The sequence below is a fragment of the Eptatretus burgeri genome, chromosome 7, assembly GCF_056783735.1.
Source record: "Eptatretus burgeri isolate ZD-2024b chromosome 7, Ebu_testis_v1, whole genome shotgun sequence".
Lineage (NCBI taxonomy): Eukaryota > Metazoa > Chordata > Myxini > Myxiniformes > Myxinidae > Eptatretus > Eptatretus burgeri.
Window position 1 is genome coordinate 40,555,533 of NC_140967.1, and position 21,863 is coordinate 40,577,395.

Here is a 21,863-nt window from a genome sequence, read left to right on the forward strand (position 1 = left end):
TCAGACACATGGTCTGGCAGCCAGAATTATATAATTTTTTGAGCTGGGTTCTTTTTTAATATTATTATTATTTTTGGAAGAAGGTTTACTTGGCTGTGCCTTGGATGGGTTTGAGGGCAGAGTTGCAGCAACTGAAATGCGAATCCAATCCAGGTTCCTCATGATTATTTCATCTTTGCTTTTGCTTGTTCAGGTTCCTTCTGATGACTCCAATCCAGGACTGTACCTATTTTGTCTTCTATTTGATTTGAATTGAATTTATTTTAATCCCATCCTAAATTCAATTGAATAATAATAAACGTCACGGGTCAAGGTCAGGTGTCCGATCAAAGCGGGATGTCTTGGTATCCGGTCATAACTGCCAGCAGTTATAAAGTGGCAGTTCTTATTATGTCTCTTATTAATAATGTAACACACCAGTACTCAAACACCATACAAAATATACCACACAAAACTACACAAACACTACACAAAACAAGTCCTGGTAAGGGTCTGCAATCTCTGATTGCTCTTTTTCTTGTTTTATTTTGTTTTGGATTCACTTCCCTTCGTGCTGGTACTTTCTGTTGATAGTGTGTGTCTTAAAAGTGTATTATTAACCTACTTAATGAAAGAAAACAATGTTATTAAAATGCAAAATACTTCATGAAACGAGTATAATACCTTTCCAGACCCTTTTATCATGTGAAAAAAACTGGAAGTAAACAACAGCAAGGTTCAACATCATGCAATTTTTTGGAAAAGTAGGACAATAGTATTAATTGGATCTGTTAGAAAAATGCATTATGATAACAGATGGATTGACATTATGAAACTCGAGATTAGGCCTGGCAGGACAACTAAATACATCTCTTGCTGAAGATAAACAGGAAGCAATGGGGGCAGTAGAGTTTGCACAATCCTTACCAACAAGGTTCCAGTAACGTAAAGAGAGACAAATAAGAAATGCTTCATGTCGTGACATTCAGAAAATAACATTTTGTGATCTAGTCCAATGGTGCTGGCTGTTGGTTGAGGATTGTGGGATGTGATGTGATGCACGTCACAATGCAATTGAAAAAGCCGAAATGGCACGACATAAATCCCTGCAGAAGTGCAATATTTTCCGAGCATTTGGCATTCAATACCACGATTGCGCCCCGACAAAGTTGGCCACCATGCCTGGTGTCTTCATATCGTGATATGAAGGGTCTTGATCAGTCCGCTTGTTCCTCTGACCGAAGTGCTGTCATCCCTGTACACCATGTTATCGCTTGTCGCCAACACTCCATGCTGCTTCTCATCCATCACTTCACATGATCGTTTCTCAAGTTGAAGCGATTGTTTCTTTGGTGACTCCATGGACTTTTTATGCATGCCTGTGAAGTGAAGAACCAGGAATTGCTCAATGTTTTAAACGATCTTCTGCATTAGGTTCAATTTTCCTAATAACACAGCCAGACCAAAATTTGTTGACATATCTGGTAAGAAGCTTAAAATGTGGAATGATACAATTATTACATCCGGTGTCTACCAAAAAATCGTCACTACCTTGATATGGATAATACATCACATGAGAACAAATGATGGAAATTTATTACGCCGACATTTGACTCTGTCAAGAGGAGGGGTTTTCAAATTGTTTTCTCCTCCTCACCCTTCTCACATTTACGTCATTGCTGTGATTGGTCGTCAGACCATCCACGAGATCAGCAACTAATCACAGCTCGAGAGCTTCAGCGCTCCTGTCAATCATAGAGTTCGGCCATGCCCAGGCACGTGGTCAGTCCGTCTTCACCGTTTAAACAGTCACGCACAAAGGATACGTCTGCATTTGGACATGTCTTCGTTAAGATATGGAGAGATTTGTGTTTCTGTCATCTATAACTGCAATGTCACCTTACATTGTGTGGTCAAGCTGACAGAAATTTGTATCTACATTTATTTTATCGAAGAAATTGGCGTCATGACGTACAAGGGGTGGGGGTCGCGCATAGTCACCATCTTGTTATGTTTGGTAATCCGCTGCGCAAGTATCATCAACATCATTTACTAATCGGCTTTTATTTGACACCCGATCTTCATGGTATTCATTCTTGTTATTTTTTTTATATTGTCTGGTAATCGGCTGCCCAAGTATCAACATCCTTTGGTAATCGGCTTTGATTCAACGTCGGGGTCATTCATGGTATTCAGCTTGTTTTATCTACTTACTGATTGTAAATGGGAAAATCAATAGGAAGGAAATATGGAAACTGGCTAACGAAAACATTTGTTGCATAACTGTTCAATCATGTGCATTCTGCAGTGGAAACCCATCTTAAAATGCAAACAGCATGTCTTGTTTACAAATATAAGTACATTTAAAATATAAAATACAAACACTGCAAAAACATGCAAAGATGCTTTTGGGAATGTCCACAATGCAATGCTTCCTGTGCTATCAAAGCAGAATGATCATCAAGAGAACTCGTTTTATTTCTCCACAAGCAAGTAAAACCCATCGCTTCACGAGAGAAAGGAGTGGGGAAGACTGAGGGAGGGAGAGAGAGAGGGAGGGAGGGAGAGAGAGAGAGAGAGAGAGAGAGAGAGAGAGAGAGAGAGAGAAAGAAGGGAGGAGAGAGAGGGGGAGGGAGGGAGGAGAGAGAGGGGGAGGGGAGAAGAAGGGGAGGGAGGAGAGAGGAGGGAGGAGAGAGAGAGGGGGAGGGAGGAGAGAGTGGGAGGGAGGGGAGGGGAGGGAGGAGAGAGAGGGGAGGGGGAGGGAGGAGAGAGAGGGGGAGGGAGGGAGGAGAGAGAGAGAGAGAGGGGAGGGAGGAGAGAGAAGAGAGAGGGAGGGGAGGGAGAAGAGAGAGGGAGGGAGGGAGAAGAGAGAGGGAGGGGAGGGAGGATAGAGAAGAGAGGGGGAGGGGAGCAAGAGAGAAGAGAGGGGGAGGGAGCGAGAGAGAAGAGAGGGGGAGGGGAGCGAGAGAGAAGAGAGGGGAGGGGAGGGGGTAGGGGAGGGAGGAGAGAGAGGGAGGGAGGAGAGAGAGGGGGAGGGAGGAGAGAGAGGGGGAGGGAGGAGAGAGAGGGGAGGAGAGGGAGGGGGAGGGGAGAGAGAGGGGTGGGAGGAGAGAGAGAGGGGAGGGGAGAGAGAGGGGTGGGAGGAGAGAGAGGGGGAGGGGGAGAGAGAGGGGGAGGGAGAGAGAGAGAGAGGGGAGGGAGGAGAGAGAGGGGGAGGGGAGAGAGAGGGGTGGGAGGAGAGAGAGGGGGAGGGGAGAGAGAGGGGGAGGGAGAGAGAGAGAGAGGGGAGGGAGAGAGAGAGGGGAGGGAGGAGAGAGAGGGGGAAGGAGGGAGAGGGAGGGAGGGAGAGAGGGGGAGGGAGGGAGGAGAGAGAGGGGAGGGAGGAGAGAGAGAGGGGAGGGGAGAGAGAGGGGGAGGGAGGAGAGAGAGAGGGGAGGGAGGAGGAGAGAGAGGGGAGGGAGGAGAGAGAGGGGGAAGGAGGAGGGGAGGGGAGAGAGGAGAGGGAGAGAGGGAAGAGAGGGAGGGAGGAGAGAGAGGAGGGAAGGAGGAGGGGAGGAGAGAGAGGGGGAGGGGAGGGAGGAGAGAGAGGGGAGGGAGGAGAGAGAAGAGAGGGGGAGGGAGGAGAGAGAAGAGAGGAGGGAGGAGAGAGAAGAGAGGGGGAGGGAGGAGAGAGAAGAGAGGGGGAGGGAGAAGAGAGGGGGAGGGAGAAGAGAGGGGGAGGGAGGAGAGAGAAGAGAGAGGGGAGGGAGAAGAGAGGGGGAGGTGGGAGAGAGAGGGGGAAGAGGAGGGAGGGAGGAGAGAGAGAGGGGGAGGGAGGAGAGAGAGAGGAGGAGGGAGGAGAGAGAAGAGAGGGGAGGGGAGAGAGAGGGGGAGGGAGGAGAGAGAAGAGAGGGGGAGGGAGAAGAGAGAGGCAGAAGATAGGGGGAGGGAGGAGAGAGAGAAGAGAGGGGGAGGGAGGAGAGAGAAGAGAGGAGGGAGGGAGAAGGGAGGGAGGAGAGAGAGAAGAGAGGGGAGGGGAGCAAGGGAGAGAAGAGAGGGGGAGGGGAGCAAGAGAGGGGGAGGGGAGTGAGAGAGAAGAGAGGGGGAGGGAGTGAGAGAAAAGAGAGGGGAGGGAGAAGAGAGGGGGAGGGAGGAGAGAGAAGAGAGGGGGAGGGAGGAGAGAGAAGAGAGGGGGAGGGAGAAGAGAGGGGGAGGGAGGAGAGAGAAGAGAGGGGGAGGGAGAAGAGAGGGGGAGGTGGGAGAGAGAGGGGAGGAGGAGAGAGAGGGGGAAGGAGGAGATGGAGGGGAGAGAGGGGAGGGGAGGGAGGAGAGAGAGGGAGGGAGGAGAGAGAGAGGGGGAGGGAGGAGAGAGAGAGGGGAGGGAGGAGAGAGAGGGGGAGGGAGGAGAGAAGAGAGGGGAGGGGGAGAGAAGAGAGGGGGAGGGGGAGAGAAGAGAGGGGGAGGGAGGAGAGAGAAGAGAGGGAGGGAGGAGAGAGAAGAGAGGGGGAGGGAGGAGAGAGAAGAGAGGGGGAGGGAGGAGAGAGAAGAGAGGGGGAGGGAGGAGAGAGAAGAGAGGGGGGAGGGAGGAGAGAGAAGAGAGGAGGGAGGGAGAAGAGAGGGGGAGGGGGGAGGGAGAAGAGAGGGGGAGGGAGGAGAGAGAAGAGAGGGGGAGGGAGGAGAGAGAAGAGAGGGGGAGGGAGGAGAGAGAAGAGAGGGGAGGGGAGCAAGGGAGAGAAGAGAGGGGGAGGGGAGCGAGAGAGAAGAGAGGGGGAGGGAGGAGAGAGAAGAGAGGAGGGAGGGAGAAGGGAGGGAGGAGAGAGAAGAGAGGGGGAGGGGAGCAAGGGAGAGAAGAGAGGGGGGAGGGGAGCGAGAGAGAAGAGAGGGGGAGGGGAGTGAGAGAGAAGAGAGGGGGAGGGGAGTGAGAGAAAAGAGAGGGGAGGGTGGAGGGGAGGGAGGAGAGAGAGAGAGGGGAGGGGAGGGGAGGAGGAGAAAGAGAGGGAGGAGGGGAGGGAGGAGAGAGAAGAGAGGGGGAGGGAGGAGAGAGAAGAGAAGCGGAGCGAGAGAGAAGAGAGGGGGAGGGGAGAGAGAAGAGAGGGGAGGGGAGCGAGAGAGAAGAGAGGGGGAGGGGAGCGAGAGAGAAGAGAGGGGGAGGGGAGCAAGAGAGGGGGAGGGGAGCGAGAGAGAGGGGGAGGGGAGCGAGAGAGAAGAGAGGGGAGGGGAGCGAGAGAGAAGAGAGGGGGAGTGGAGCGAGAGAGAAGGGAGGGGGAGGGGAGCGAGAGAGAAGAGAGGAGGGAGGGGAGCGAGAGAGGAGGGAGGGCAGCGAGAGAGAAGAGAGCAGGGAGGGGAGCGAGAGACAAGAGAGGGGGGAGGGGAGCAAGAGAGAGGGGGGGATGGGAGTGAGAGTGATTGGGGGGGGAGAGAGCGATACTTCACCACAAGTAGCAATACACTCTGGGAGATAGGGGGTGTGAGGAGGGAGTGGGAGCAAGTTTGGGAGGGGACTTGAGGAGAAACGGGGTGGGGTGGGGGATTGTCCCGTCTGCCAGTGTTGGTGCAGGATTGAACGAAATTGGGTACATTAAGACAGCACGTTCAAACAGGATAGCAAAACCACCCGTCACTTTCAAACAGCGCACCCTATTTTTAAAGTGATTATAACATGGGCTTTCCTTGACATATGCGACTCGAACTACGGCTGCCACTCTGTTTACCCGCTATGGAACTGGATCTCTCCGAGGGGGTCAAACACTACCTGGAGATGCCTGGAGTGCCAAATAATGTGTGAACTGGAAAAATGAACACCCGCTCCAGCATTTTGACCCACCGCGAAGCCCAACCCCACAGTCCAAACCCCGTAACCCAGCTTTGGCCAAAAGACCCTGGAGCCCATTACGCTCTTGCTGCAATGCTTATAAATGCCCAGAGATGCCAGTGTTTTGTGCCTTTATTTAATTTCAGCACATGTTTTACAACCAAAATGCGATAAGCCACATAATCTCTCAACCCGAGCCGAATCTCAAAATTCAAACTGCGGAGTCGAACCCAGCAGCAGTTCCGAACGCCAAAATAGTGCCCATCTGCCCAAACCACATACTCCCCGACACTCCGGGCTCAAAACACCACAGCACAACATAACCACCTCCAAACCACAACACAACCACCATTGGGAACTTATCACCACCACCCATTGTTTATCACTTCAAGAAAGTTGGAAGAGGGGTGAGAGAGGGAGAAGAGAGAGAAGAAGGAGGGATGGGGGAGCGAGCACAAACAGAAATGGATGGATGGATAGAAAGTGGATTCACAGCAAGTTCCACAGTTGTTCGTGAACACACAATACTCCATTCTCAGAATGAACAGTAGGTGTAAGCAATGAATGAGTTCCCACCTGCTGTTCCTTCTTCTGCCATTACATTCCCTGTAGCATCTGCAATGAGCTTGGGTTTTGGAAACCACTCTGCCCTTAATAACTTCTGAAGACAGTGCAGGTACTTTTGTCGTGTATGGCTATGGCTTGCCAACAGCACTCACCAAGTGCTTTAACCACTCAAGCAAGCACTGAAGAAACAGTTGATAAGGAACAGCGGGCTTTTCAAGCGATTGCCAATCACCGATCAGTCATATTAAACACTTCCTAGAGATGCCCGGAATGTCAAACAATAGCCAAATTGGGCAAATGAACACTTTTTTTTATCAGCCGTTACTGCTGCTAAGGTCAATTCCGCAGTTTAAATTTTAATAGAGGTTATCACCTCTGTGGAAATTAAATAAAGCGAAGCGTCTTTGTGCCACTGGCGTCTGGGCGTTTATAAGCATTGCAATGTATCCAGCGATTTATAGGTATGATGATCAGGCATTTGATATGAGCAAGGAAAGTGAAGAAAAAATACTTTATCGTTAAGAAACCATAGTGACCTGTGACAAGTCTGGGCATTGTTAAGCAGGTCAAAAAAAAAAAGGCGAATTAAGACCCCAGCGAAGTGACCAAGGATGACACCTTGATAAAGGACATTTAAATAAGGTCATTAATTATCTTCAAAGGGGATGTTTACATTAACCCAAACACCAAACTTTCACTCATGCACTCACTTGGAGTTCCCTTGCATGCATGCAAAGCCTGGTGTTGGCTTAGTGGTTAGGGTGGCGGCTTGGGATCCTAGGGTCCTGAGTTCAAGCCCTGTTGGCCGCTGAATTAAAAATAAACCAGGAGGTTGACTCAGCCTGTCATCCTTCCAAGGTCGGCAAAATTAGCACCAGTGTACTGGTAAGGGGGACACTGCATCAGCGGCATAGCCGCGTCCCAACCAATGATGCAACCAGCAGCCATAGGCTGCACGAGAGAGACAGAGACAGACTATGCATGCAAAGTTTCAGGCTGCGAGTTTTCAAGATTTTGGAGTTATGAAGGAAACACACACACAGACATTTATTATGAGAGCTAAAGACCTTTCCTGGTCAATACCTCGTAGAGATAGGAGAGAGAGTCACCTCACATATAGAGACAGCAGTGATCGGAAGTTGCAATGCATATCAGGAAGAGCTGGCATGGCCCCTACATTAGTGGCACCAAGCACTGCATGTAATGTGGAGGAACAAACTGGAAAAGAAAACTTCCATTTCATCATTGCTACTTAATTTGGCTGTATTCCATTTCGCAAGGATATTACCCACTGGTAATTTTGACAGAAATGGCATGAACATCTGGCACTTGATAACCCTTTATAACTTTTCCACATTGGATGGGTTCATTTTGAACTTGGGTGTGCTGTGCCACGACGTTCAGTACAAGTAATATAGAGTAGTTGTATATAATGAGGAACTGCGATTATAAATGCCACTTCTTTCACAACATGATAAAACTAAATGATTAATAAGCAAGGAAAAAAGACATAAAATGTTGCAGCCACCGTTGTTTTAGTAATTTTGCTGCACGTACTTAATGGGCGAGCCCATATTTATTTACAACTAAAATTGTCACCAGTCGGCCATCTTTGATCAGATCGCAAAATATAGTTAGGTGCAAGTGTATGCCATCGTGTACTGTGCTGGTGCCAAGTTTGTATAACATCGGACCATGCATGTCCGAGAAATGGTTGGGGATACATTTAAGTAACAAAATGGCCGCCAGTCGGCAATCTTGGATCTGATCTCGGAAAAAAAAATGACATGCTTATGTAATCCTCAATAATTAATTATCTGTTTGCCAAGTTTGAACAACATCGGTAAATGCATGTCCAAGAAATGCTTGAGGACGTGTTCAACATCGGGTTTTTTACAACTTAAATGGCCGCCAATCAGCGATCTCGGATCTGATCTCGAAAAGAAATGACATGCTTATGTAAGCCATCATTTAAAAAAAAAATCTGTTTACCATGTTTGAACAAGATCATTAAATGCTTGTCTGAGTAATGGTTGAGGATGTGTTTAACATCGGCTTTTTTACAACTAAAATGGCCGCCAGTCGGCCATCTTTGATCGCATCACGAAACAAAATGATGTGCATATGAACACCATCATGTGTTGCCTGTGTGCCAAGTACAAATAAAATAGGTCCATACATGTCCGAGATATGGTTGTAGATGCACGCACGCACGGACACGAAATCTGAAACCAAATCCATAAGCCCCCATTTCGGACTAAGGCCAACAGGGGCTGATAACTTTTATGCACCTTATATAGCGGGAGCTTGTGCCAGAGAATCATAATGGAAGTGTTTTGCTGATGAAAGCGTTGAATGACAATCTCTGAGATCCACCTACAATTGAAAAACTGGAAACTGTTTCGATTGTGCACTTTATTAAGTGTGACTTGTTTAACTGCATGACGCTGTCTCGAGAGGTCCAACTCCACTGCATCGTTGCCTCGTTCGCGCTGTGTAATTTAATGACAGTTTTCTGCTTCTGGGACTGAGGTGCAGTTTCACTCATCATGCTTTTACCTGATCTACAACTCATTAACTTAACCTTATCAGTTTAATTGAGCAATAAAAATAATGAAAGCTTGCATCAATCATTACAAAACATTCACAGGAAAAATAAAAAAATACCCAAGTTATGAGCTTTATTATGGAAAATAGTTGAGCCTTGTGAATGTATTAAAAAAGGGCCAAGCAGCATTTAATATTGCATTTGAAACAGGATACAATGACATTGAACATGGTCTAAATTTTTATGGAACATTGAAAGGGGAGGCAAATTATATGCTCCTATTTATCAAGCAGCAGTTATGATTTCCGATTTATGCCATTGCATCATTCCTTCTTCTACAACTTTTGTGTCAAATATGGCCCAATTTGATCATAATCGGTGTTGATTAAGACGAGTACGGGCCCGTAGGGGGGGGCCCGTAGGTGAGTGCCAGTATATGCAGCCCTCTCTCTCCCCCCCTCTCTCCCCCCTCCTCTCTCGCCCCTCTCTCGCTCCCACACTCATCCCCCCCTCTCCCGTCCCCCTCTTATCTCTCTCACAGATATTGGTCGACAGATAAATGGCCGTAACTTGGGAACCGCTCGTCCGATTAATATCAAACCTCGAAAAGACACATCTGCGAGTCCCCAGCAATATTGCTGGCAAGTTTCAATCAGATCAGACCGTCAATCGTGCAAAAAAAAAATTAAAAAATGAAACATAAATAAATAAATTAGCATTAATTGTGATGTCATAGCACAGTGTCTTGCCATTGGTCGACAGATAAATGGCCGTAACTTGGGAACCGCTTGTCCGATTAATATCAAACCTTGAAAAGGCACATCAGCGGGTCCCCGGCAATATTCCTGGCAAGTTTCAATCAGATCGGACCGGTGGTTGTCGAGAAACAGCGGTCACAGACAGACAGACAGACACACACACACACACACACTGCTGGAATTATAGATAGATAATAAACAGGCAATACGTGTGATCAGTAATTCGTATGGGATTAACAATTAGTATTAGTCATAATTTTGTGTCTGTTATTAACAATTTTTGGAAGGAATTTGATTGTATTGAAATCCTCGCTTTTTGTAAATTCTTTGTTTAAGGAAATTTTTCTGAGGGACGTTCTTTCAACAACACAATAACTCAATGGAAAGGATGGTATTGCACTAAGAAGGTCCTTATATCATCCTACCTTACAATAAAGAACCCTTCAGTCTTGACCCGACCCCACCCCCTTCCACAAAGGACAATGATTTCCATAGCAGTCATGTATGAAAAGGAATCACTCCTTCATATCTTGGAATAACCTTGTACTCGTTTATCATACAACTTCACAACCTCACCCAGCAGCCAAGGTGCGCAGGACTCCATGAGACCTTCTTTGGCCGACTTGAGGATGCATTCAGGCAAGGGAATCGAGTGACGCACCATAGCCCCATATAGGCCGTACTCTGCCATGACGCTGCTTCGGCCCCAACACTTCTCCAGTTTACGCCACTTTGCACGCCGGTTTTGGAACCAAACCTACAGGTGGACATAGCAGTTCGGCTTAGTTCCTCAGGAGAAAGTGCTGTTTTACTGTATCATAATGCTCAATCTTATTGGCAGGTAAGCTCAGAGGTAGCATACTTGTCTTTGCGCTGTCTATAGTCTGAGTTTAATTCCCAACCTGCCTCCATTTCAGTTTAATCCCCCGTTTTCCCTTCATCCTCTTGTTGTATTTGAGCATGTAATCAACTTGTTCGCTCACCCCATTTTTCCTCCTCTCCCCACCTTGATCTCATTCTTCCTCCAAGGGTCTTTCCGTGTCCTTTAATACCTCGTTGTTGGTAGGTTTCACCCCCATCCCGCCTTTCCACACAACTCTTCTTGTTCTGTTATGTTCTGGTCCATATAGTGTTCTAGCTCTTCCATGAACCACTACTTCATATACTAAAAGACCCTCATACTGGTGCTTCACAGGCAAAAAGTTGCATCAATCAGTGCATCGTCTGTTTGCAGCATCGGTTTGGAGTGGACATTTAAAAAAATCACACAACATCTTTGCAGAGAGTTGGGGATTGTTGTTGACACCCTGATTCCAAATTCCTGATATAAATTATAGAGGGTATTGTCACCGCAACTCAGAAATGATGCAACCAATAAGATGAATACTCAACTGAATGCCATTCCAGTGTGCATTGGCTAAACAATGATGATAATACTAATATGTAGTTACATGTGGACATTTAGATAATTCCATGATGTGATCAGCAATAACTCTGGTTGTACTCGCAGTTGGTTCGACCTTGCGAGAATACAGAAAACTCCTGCCTGCTCTATAATGTGCGAAGTCATAATTAATCAGACACACTATATTGTCATGTATTGTGTATATATATATATATATATATATATATATATATATATATATATATATATATATATATATATATATATATATATATATATATATATATGGGCATGTTGAAAAGTAATCCTATTGTTCTTCTCCAAAACAGGTAAATATATTTGAATGTAACAAAGCGCAGTCTGCGCATTAGTTCTTCCCGTCACTGGTTGTGAAGTTTTGTGATTTTGACACTGTCTCAGTGCTCCCTCAGTCAATATGGCGGAGGGCAACACGACGTTGTCAGTGCTATGAGGTGACTGGAGATGAGAGTTGGAATGATTGACTGCAGGTGAGAGGTGGGTGCTCCGTTACGATCCAGGGAGTAAGAGACGGTCAGTGGAGTGCCGCCACAATGGATCACCAACCATGCCAAACTTGGCTCCGTCAGATTTTCTTTTCTTCCCCAGATTTGAGGAACACCTTCATGGAAAACATTTTTCTTTTGACGATTATGTCAATAGGATGCACAGTTCCATCCTGACGGCATCAATGAACGACTTGAACGTTGGCAGAAATGTGTGGACCGCAGTGGTGATGATGTTGAGAAATAAATACAGTGTGCAATTCTTCTCCTCCTCTTACCTTTTATAAGGGGTGAGGTCCGATGGCACCACGCTTCTGCCCTGCCTTGACCATGATACTCCTCCAACCCCCTCTGTCCTCAGCCAACCCCATCAATCTTTATTCTACCATGCACAACAGTAGAATAAAGATTGATGTTAGTATCTGTCTTTGTTTCATTCCAATATCTTGACCTGTTTTGGAGAAAATGAATAGGAGGGATTACTTTTCAGCACACCCTCGTACATTGCAAGAATAAAGAAATTGCAAGTGGAGTACAAAAGCAATAAAATAAAAAAGGAAAGGTTTTGTTTCATTCATTTTTTTTTTGTTTCATTTTCCCAAATTAATAGGAATTTCCAATTTACTGAGCACTATACTTTGCTGTTATTGGAAACGTTTCCTGTTTTGCTGAAACGTTAATGTTGTTATTAGAGGGTGGTAGGTATAGTACTTTGTAATGTGCTATTCCTATGAGTGTACTTTTAAGATAAGAAGTTGAACAGAGAATTTACAGATTAGAAATACCTTACACGTGTCGGGATTTTCCGAAGGCTACACACTGATTACATAGAGAAATGAAGCTTGTAATTGTTGCAGGTTTTTGCATTCATTTGCAATGGAGCTTGCGTAGTTATCCATTAAGTTGTCATGTACATAGCTGTGCTCAGTGTGTGAGAATAAATTATTTATAATGACATGAACTAACATCTATTGTTTGGGAACCATCTGTCTGGTTAAACTGCCAAAACCCAAGCTTGCTGCACACCTCAACTCGTTTGTTCCTCTTTTCTCCCGTTTTGATGAACCACCGACATTAGTTTGTGCAATCACACTCTTTCCCTTCAAGGCTTCAAATTGATGGTGCACTGCCATCGCATGCCCCGAGACACAATATTTTATACCCCTATTAAGCCTACCTAACCCAACCCTCTTACTTGCAGGTTACTGTGTTTCATATATATATATATATATATATATATATATATATATATATATATATATATATATATATATATATATGTGCATCAAATGCCCCCTTTTTTGCGAAAGTTTGAAAAACATAACGGCGATAGGAGAGATGTGTTCGAATACATGAAAAAACATTTCTCTTTTTTTTTTCAGAATTTTCAGTCATCATCTTGGGGGTCCACATCGGGGTCAAAGTTCAGGCACGCAGCTCCTGCGCATTTTTCAGAATAAGCGTTATTTTTCACTGTATAGTGATCAAAACTTGTGTCTGGTGGTGAAATAATTCTGACATATCAATGTACTTACTGCTCCTTGGGTGATGTTTGTAACACGGTTGGCTTGTAATTTGTTGGCACAGTTTTCCGGAAATGGTATTTTTTTCCCCGGAAATTGTGTTTTCCCGGAGAATTTGACACGTGGCAGATCATGAATGTAAAAGTTTGGACGATTTTCCGAGATGATTTGACTTCTCTGGTGATAATTATTGCATACAGCTGAGTGATGAGTGCAGAAACACTGCCTGCATTATCAGTTCTAGTGGTTAGTTGAAAGGACTAGAGTGATGCTGGCACGCTCTCGTACTTTGTCCTTCGTACTGGTGTGAATAGGTGAAACCTCACTATTACTAATCATTATATCTTTCAGAAAGGAATCTCACATGGAAACTAGGCGAGACAGCCTAGTCTTCGGATTCAGAGGAAAGATTGTTGCAGAGGACGCGAATATCACAGGGATGAGATTACCAACAAAGGAACAAGTCATCCGATGCTTCAAGTATCATCAGGAACTTGCATGCAATCATAATTACACAAAAGCCGCTATCGTGAAAATAGTACTTGGAAAATTAGAACCTTTTTATGAAAAAGGACATATCCCAATGATCGCACCTAAAAGTGTATCTGACAAAATAATTAAATTAGTTAGTACCAATGCTAAGCTACGAGAAATACCGAAATCAAGATGCTCGTCTGGAACTGGAAAGGATAGATAAGGAATGAGAAGATTTGAAAACAACATTCGTTTTATGGCCGAAAAATGTAGAGCAACTGATTACAAATGAAGAGGATAAAGCCTTCCCACAATCTATGATGAGTGACCGTGTGGCGAGTTTCGGATGTAAGGACAATATTTTAAAGAAGAAGATGGAGAAAATCCGTGAAGAAGCAAAGTTGTCCAAAGTAAGAGCTAGAAAATCAACTGAAGAAGTGAATAAACTATTCCACACGGTTGAGTTTGGTAGCAGCACAGATGAGGATCAAGAAGATACTGATACTGATGTTGAACTACATCCATCATCAACTTCTGATACTGGTCACAGGACAAATGATATTGTGAACATAAGTAGACATAGAAGGAGTCGAACTGGAACGACAATCCATGTTCCCCCAAATATCCTCAGCAGTCCACGCCTAGTATCACCGGCCACAAGACTAGGAATGACGCCAGCAGACCAGGCCCAGTTTACGGAAACTTTGGTTGCTGGGTGCTCTGGTGATGTGAAGGAAATAAGTACTTCCTATTCTAGCGCTGATAGGGCTCGACAGTTTGTTAATGAAGAAATCGTGAAAGATATAAAAGAGCATTGGATTCCACCTTCAAAAGCCTCTATTCACTGGGACGGTAAAATAATGAAACCACTTGAAGGGCAGAACAGAAAGGGGACAGAACGACTTGCAATAGCTGTAGGGGATTCAACAGATATCAAACTCCTGGGAACACCGTTCTACCACACTGGTGATGCATGTGGCGCTGGTGAGATTGTAAGTACGATGGTATTGGAACAGCTACAGTCTTGGGGATGTGTAAACAATGTGATTAATATGGTGTTTGATACTACCTCGGACAATACGGGCCATAAAGGTGCAGCTTGCATAGATATTCAACAAGCGTTGGATAAACCCTTGTTTTGGTCAGCTTGCCGCCATCACATTGGTGAATTAATCATTGGACACGTTTTTACTGATCTCAAAATTGAAGCATCGAAGTCGCCGGATATCAGTTTTTTTCCAGATTTCGAAGCTGTACCCCACAGCGTTGAAATAAGTTTGAAAACTTTAGATCATGATAAATTCAGCGAGGAGAATTCAGCCCTCATACATGACTGGAGAGCAGGAGTACTGAATGTCACTGCGACCATACAGTCCTACCAGCGAAATGACTATGGAGAGTTCGCTAAATTAGTGGAGATGTATCTTGGTCAGTACGGACCACAAGTGGACTTCCGGTTTCCTGGAGCAATGCACCATGCCCGATGGATGGCAAAGGTCATTTATTGTCTAAAGATTGCTATGTTAGAAACTCAAATTTCTACTCTACCTCCTACTGCAGTAATCACAACACGACACTAGGTACCCAATATAATAAGATTCTGCCACTTTGCAACACTGATTTATTTCAAATGGTGGCACTCTTGCCCGAGAGCTCTTGATGCGCCATACAACGATTTGTGTCTGTATAAAGATCTCATACGCTATGGATCTGTGGACCCCGGGGTTTCTGCATCTGCTATCAAAGCTCTGCATCCTCATCTTTGGTACTTAACAGCTGAGTTTGTGCCCTTAGCCTTATTCAGTGAGGATGTTCCAAGTGCAGAGAAGCGTCGACTGGCTGACCGTATCGTCTCTGTCAAGCCTGATAGAGAGGAACTTGGACTATTGCCTACTGGGCGCTTTGGTACAGACTTCAGAAAGCCTCACTTCCCCAAGGACATTCACTTGACATCTAGCCTATCTGACTTTGTCTAGGTTGATTCTTGGTTTGTGTTCCGAGAACTTGAACTGGACGATTCAGTCTCAACGTATGAAGTGAGTGAGTGGGCAACACTTCCAGCCTATGTGGATTCAAAATCTAAAACCAAAGCACTCAATGTAACTAATGATGCGGCTGAACATCGAGTAAAACTCGGAACGGACTGTCTCGGTGCAGCGAGGTCTGAAGAACACTTTCAGAATGTGCAACAAGTCACTGAGAATGACAGGAAAGAGAATCCGAACCTCCGGAAACGCTTGAAACTCGATCATTAATGATATTATATGAGTACATCAGTACCTTGATATGAATACACATAATTCTGGGTAATAAAGCCGTGAATTTGACAGAACTGAGGCATTTGTTACAATTTTGTTGTTTTTTTTCTGGGAAAATCACCAGTTTCCCGCTTCTCTGGCAAATTTCCCGGAAAATTTGATTGGCTCTATATCACTGGAACATCACCAAAGGAGCAGTACATCAATACTGTATGTCAGAATTATTTTACCACCAGATACAAGTTTTGATCACTATACAGTGAAAAATAACGCTTGTTCTGAAAAATGCGCAGGAGCTGCGTGCCTGAACTTTGACCCCGATGTGGACCCCCAAGATGATGTCCGAAAATTCTAAAAAAAAAAAAAAAAGGGAAATGTTTATTCATGTATTCGAACACATCTGTCTTATCGCTGTTATGTTTTTCAAACTCGCAAAAAAGCGGGCATTTGATGCACACATATATATATACACACACCAGGAGGTTGACTCAGCCTGTCATCCTTCTGAGGTCGGCGAAGTGAGTACCAGTATACTGGGCCGGTGTATACCCCGGTTAAAATAGGTGTACCATATCCCTGTGTCGTAAGAGGCGACCAGGGTTGCGTCAGGAAGGGCATTCGGCGTAAAACCTGTGCCAAATCATAACGGATGATCCGCTGTGGCGACCCTGAACGGAAGCAGTCGAAAGAAGAAGAAAAGTTTCATGAAGTATCTGGGTTGTGTTTTATTTTTTTTAAACTGGACTTGCTTTGCGCATTATTCTATGCATGCCTGTGGTACAAGTGTGACCGTCACGTGGGGTCATTTAACAATTATGACCACAAGAGCTAATCCACTTGGCCATTCCTACGATTGATGTTTTGATGAGGCACATTTTGGGCATAACGGTGCCATGGCACACCCTTACCCACAATTGCGAATTTGACCCGCAGGATTGTACACCCACTCCCGGCTCATGAATAGATCTACGTCGGCAGTGTCGTATTCAATCGCTGGAACAAAGTTCAAAATGTCAACAATTTGCTCAATAAAGAGCTGCTCCTATTACTTTTTTTTAACAATGTGAATCATCACACCATTTTAAAGCCTTTTTCCCTGAGCAGGGGTCAGTTTTTTGCAGGCTCCAATCATGGTACTCTTTTCTTGTGACAATGTTTTTTTTACGGCCGGATGCCCTTCCTGACGCCAACCCTTTCGTCACCTTCGACCCTGCAGGGATAATTATCAGTATACTGGTGCTCATTTTGCCGACCTCAGAAGGATAACAGGTTGAGTCAACGTCCCTAATGTTAATTCAGTGGTAAACGGGGCTCGAACTCAGGACCCCGAGGATCCCAAGCCACCATCCTAACCTTGAAGCCAACACCAGGCTCTATTTTTTTTTTTAACAAGGTGAATATATGATGAGAATTCTATGAAATTATATTTAGATACACAAAATTATTGCAAATCTCCTTTCTCTTTCGCAACAATGACCGTAAATGCCATCAAGGCAAACACACCTACCTGTATTCTGTCTTCGGGAAGTTCTGTTTTTGTTGCGAGAGACTCTCGGGCATACACATCCGGGTAATGTGCTTCGTTGAAAGCTTTTTCAAGCTCATCCAACTGATGGGAGGTGAAGATAGTTCTGAAAGAGGAAGCACTGTATACTTTATGACATTTCACCCAAACGTTTTCTTAAATGTTTCAAAAAGTTTGTTTGCATCAAACTCTAGAAATATTCTGCACTTTTAAAGCCATCACCTGTGTCGTCGCTTCTTGCTTTTCTTGCTGTTCCCCACTGTAGTCGTGATAGAATAATCCGGTTCTGAAAGGTTCCGAAGCAACAAGTGTGAGGCTTCAAAATTTGATAGACACGCTCAAATGTACCAACAGGTTTAAAATGTTGGGATGCGGTTCGCCAAAGTTTGTTGAAAACAAATGTGACGTCACAAACGAATCAAAATAAAATAAACAATTTTCCAAAATAATCCGAAGTCAGAATTATTCATTTCAGCCAGAGATACACTCACAATCTTTTAATGCAACGTCTTCTTGGCAACTTAAATCGACGGGAAAGTTGCCCATGTGGCACTAATTGACAATTTGACTTGTCAACAAATTTTCAATTGGCAATCGACTTGGTACAATAGACCACTGCTCTATATTAAACAATTCGGTTGACAATTTTTTGTATGCCTGTGCGTGTTCAACCAGTGATATTGCCTTTGCTCATTACTTGATTTTGCTCTTTGCTAAATGGAAGTACGATTGGAGACGATTGCATGCATTCGGAAACTTTCCAATTAATCATTCTTTTTTTTCTGCTGATAGAAAATGTATACAGCATACTACTACAAATAACACCACAACTATACTTCGACTTTCACGAACTGTCTAGCCACTCTTCAGGAAATACACCGAGGGATCTATCACCCATCAACGACTATCGTCTTCCGGCTTAACGTCCTTCCATTCCAAGGGACGGTGCATACATTGATGTATTGCCCTGCATGAGGAACACCAGGATGACAGTTTATAGCCAGGTCGATGTTTGAATCCAGGTGAGACAGCTAAAATATGAGTGCGCATACCTCTACACTATCCTGCCAGCCCTGTTTGTGGGATTTTAGTTGTGCAGAATATACAGACTGCAAAAAAAAAAAAGGCCAATATAGGGAATTAGAAAATATTTTTGAAAAATCACCCGCAGAGGTGAAAGACAAATTAGAGAACCTCCGCACTTAGTATTTTGGCGGGAGATGAATAATATCTGAAAATAAACCGGTGAGTGCACATGATTTTTGTTTTTTTCTGTATAAGCACTTTCTTAAAGACAGCATACTACAACTCAGGAGAGCAGCATGTACAAACACTCTCTGCTACACACTTTCAACATCTGCGATAGAAATTGGAACAATTTTTGTAAATGTGTCGATATAGAGCGATTTTAGGATTTCTACGTCGAACATTGTACAAACAAGTGCCACATTAACATTGTTCAACATATCTGTCAATTTTTCCCGTGTATTTGTTGCACATTTAGAAACAGCAATTCAATTGTCAATTTTTTGTTGTTAACTTGAATTGCCCATAAAAAAAAATTGCTCATGTATCCCCAACCTCAGATGCTATAAAGGTTCGAGAAAGGGTCATGCAAACAAGCAAATTGAAAAAGGTTGAGTCAACTACAGCTTTTAAAGTTGGACCCAAGATTGATCTAACCTGCAGAGTCCTGGGATGCTGAGTTAGTAGGTGCTGGGTCGGAGAGAGGCGGTGCTCGAGTAATGGTGAGAGGGGTATGCACCACGGCTTTGTAAGGCTGCATGGTGTCCAAAAAGAGACCGGGATGTTCATATCTTGCAGAGAAAGCACCTGCTGGCCTAAATAAGCCATGAGTTGTCCCGGCTTTATGATCACAGGATACTTGCTTGCTGTGTAGTTCAGATGACTCGTGATTTAGTCCCAGTATCTCCTGGATGGCAAAACCTGTGGAGCGGCGTGACGCCGATGCAGTGAGAGCTCCTGTGGTGTTTTGCCAATCTCGAGGTCTTGGTGAGTGGTAGCCCCGGCTAGTTGTCCGACTGTGCACCAGTGCGTGCCGGATGCTCCTTTCTTCACCCAGCTGGCTGCCATGCTCAGTCATCTTAGCTACAATGGTGGTCATCTGCACAGGAACTCTGCAACCAGGTGTCCTATTTCCGAGATTGTCCTTTAATCGGGCGCATCCCACCGGTCCAAGAACTTTAAGCCCTCCTGCATGGGCCGGTTTTGAGAATCCTGCGAATCCTGTGCTGCCCTTATGCCAATCATCCCTCCCTCCTCCCCACTGCCTACACGCACCCACCTCACGTGTTTCAAAAGTTTAACGGTAACTTTGTTCAAGGAAAGGTTTCATTTCACCTCGTGGCAAGCAGACTCCATGAGGAGTAAGGCTCTTAATTTAAGAAATGAAAGTTGATCCTAAAGTCAGTGAGGTATCATGAAGTCCTCGGTGGGCTTGTTCATGTTCTCATTGGAACCTCTGGCAAATGTTGGAGGGAACCCATGTTCAAATCCCATGTCACATATTATGTTTGTCCATCGTTTAGTAATGTCCTTTTAATTCATGTTTAAGTACACTGGTATCTCCTAATGCCTTTATTCTGCACGTGATACAAGTACAAGCTCCTCAATAAGCCTTCGATAACTACAAACAAAAATAAAAAAAATTACGAACGATAAAATAAATAAAACAAAAGTCAAGAAATGAAAGTTGTTGGAATTAAATCTTATCATTACGTGAAAACTATTTTTGTACTCCACCTCTCCGCCAAAATCAGAGACGGGACATTAAAATTAGCTCAGTCCTACCGACCGACCGACCGATCATCTGCCCAACGTACTTTTGTGTACGCGCTATTTCAAAACCGTTGCACATTTAGCTTTCATGTTGCAGATATCTATTCCTCATGACATAATCTCAACCCAAAATTAGATAATGGCTGTGATTGGCTCCATTATGTTGCCATGGCAACCATCTCTTTAACTTAACTTGTGTACGTGATATTTCAAAAATCGTTCAACGTTTAACTTTCATATTACACAGATCTATTCCTCATCCCACTACACCCAAAATGGGACCTAGTACAGGGTGAGTCATAAGTCCCAGGCCACGGTTTTAGCTGCTTATGCAACATTTGTTTATGCCACGTATTTATTCTGCTTTCTTCTGGTTTTTTTTTTCAGATAATACAAATAATACATGAAACCAAGATGTGAATTGTCAGATGCAGATCATGAAAACAGGATGACAGCTTGTGACGTGATTGCTGCAGAACTTCGATACGATTCCTAAAACATCAAAAGTTATGTTTTGTGATGATTGAAATTGTATTCTATAATATTTTATTATTACTCCTGTTTTTATGTATTACTGTTATATGTTATTATTCCTGGGGCTTATAGCTCACCTGGTAGATTGTAGAAACAAATCTTCTTGTGTTGGATTACTGTGAGTATCCCTTTCGAAAATTTTGAACGGCCCACGTAGAATAAAAACACTTTTGGTCATGCCACTCACTTCCATTTACGCCAGCCTATTCGATTGTCATATCAGGGAAATACGTCATCTTTTTACTTTTTCCAAAAGTGAAGATACCACGAAGTATAGGTGTCCAACGTTTCAACGTCATGTGATCTTCATCCATGATTGTGAGCCACTGTTGTCCACATATTATGTATCCTCCAAGTGGGGAGGGCAGACATCACGTTTCTGCAATAAGCAAGGGTTATACTGGGTGGTTTGCCATTGCCTTCCCAGCGTTGCTTGTCAATGTTCTATCCTTTTAAATGCTGAGTGTCAAGCAAGGAAACACCACATACCATTTTTTTTTAAGTCTTTGATATGCCTCGGACAAGGTTGGAACCACCGGCCTCCCAGACTTAGAGCAGATACTAACCATTATGCCATGTAGTCAGCCTGGTGTTGGCTACCTGTTGTGGCGGCTGGCTTAAGATCCTGGGGTGGAGCTCTTTTCACTTAATGGTGCGTTGAATTAACATTAGGTGGGTTGACTCAGTTTGTCATCCTACCAAGGTTGATGAAATGAGTACCAGGTTACTCGTAATACAGGCATTGCGTCAGTGGCACAGCCATGCCCCCAGAAAATGATGCAGCCAAGTAGCCACAAGGCCACACATGAATAAATAAAAAAAAGTCTGGTTATCTTTCATATTGTATACCGTTTTCTGTTTTTTGCATGAATGTCTTCTGACCTCACATAAACACAAAGGTAACTAATACGCATTCCATTTCATTAAATATTTCCGTGAAAAGCTCTCGTATGTACAAGCTTTTGTGGAATCTGCATCCAAGCCGATTGTCCGAGATTATCTACGTGAACGTTCATGTTGGATAAGTGTGACTTGTGGAATGAATTCCATGCTCTTTATTGCCTGTATGTTTAATCTCACCTTCGTTGGGAAGCTCAACACAGAAGTAGATTAAGTTTTAAATGTCCTGAACTATTACATATTACATTCAGTTTGTATGATGAGAAATTCAATCACTT

General features: G+C 44.3%; 1 protein-coding gene and 1 pseudogene across 2 annotated transcripts; one reads left to right on the plus strand and one right to left on the minus strand.

The window, feature by feature from the left end:
- Positions 1-494: 494 nt before the first annotated feature.
- Positions 495-20,526, minus strand: VSX2 (visual system homeobox 2). 2 transcript variants are annotated; one of them, XM_085888112.1, is made up of 5 exons: positions 19,036-20,526; positions 17,575-17,638; positions 17,335-17,458; positions 10,220-10,400; positions 495-1,358 (listed from the first exon to the last, which is right to left on the minus strand). In XM_085888112.1, the coding sequence occupies exons 1-5, from the start codon at positions 19,475-19,477 to the stop codon at positions 1,171-1,173; spliced, it is 999 nt and encodes a 332-aa protein (XP_085744238.1). In that variant the 5' UTR covers positions 19,478-20,526; the 3' UTR covers positions 495-1,170. The 2 variants fall into 2 exon arrangements, with proteins under 2 accessions (XP_085744238.1, XP_085744237.1); XM_085888111.1 differs by having other exon boundaries at positions 17,335-17,473.
- On the plus strand, positions 14,238-15,832 carry LOC147023087 (uncharacterized; annotated as a pseudogene).
- Positions 20,527-21,863: the final 1,337 nt, after the last annotated feature.

Coding starts and splice junctions, on each gene's coding strand:
- VSX2 (XM_085888111.1), bottom strand. CDS start 19,477: ATGACCACCATTGTAGCTAAGATGACTGAGCATGGCAGCCAGCTGGGT. Junction 10,401..17,334: donor TTCCCGAAGACAGAATACAG/GTAGGTGTGTTT, acceptor GTCCACCTGTAG/GTTTGGTTCCAAAACCGGCG. Junction 1,359..10,219: donor CTGCGCACCTTGGCTGCTGG/GTGAGGTTGTGA, acceptor TTCACTTCACAG/GCATGCATAAAAAGTCCATG.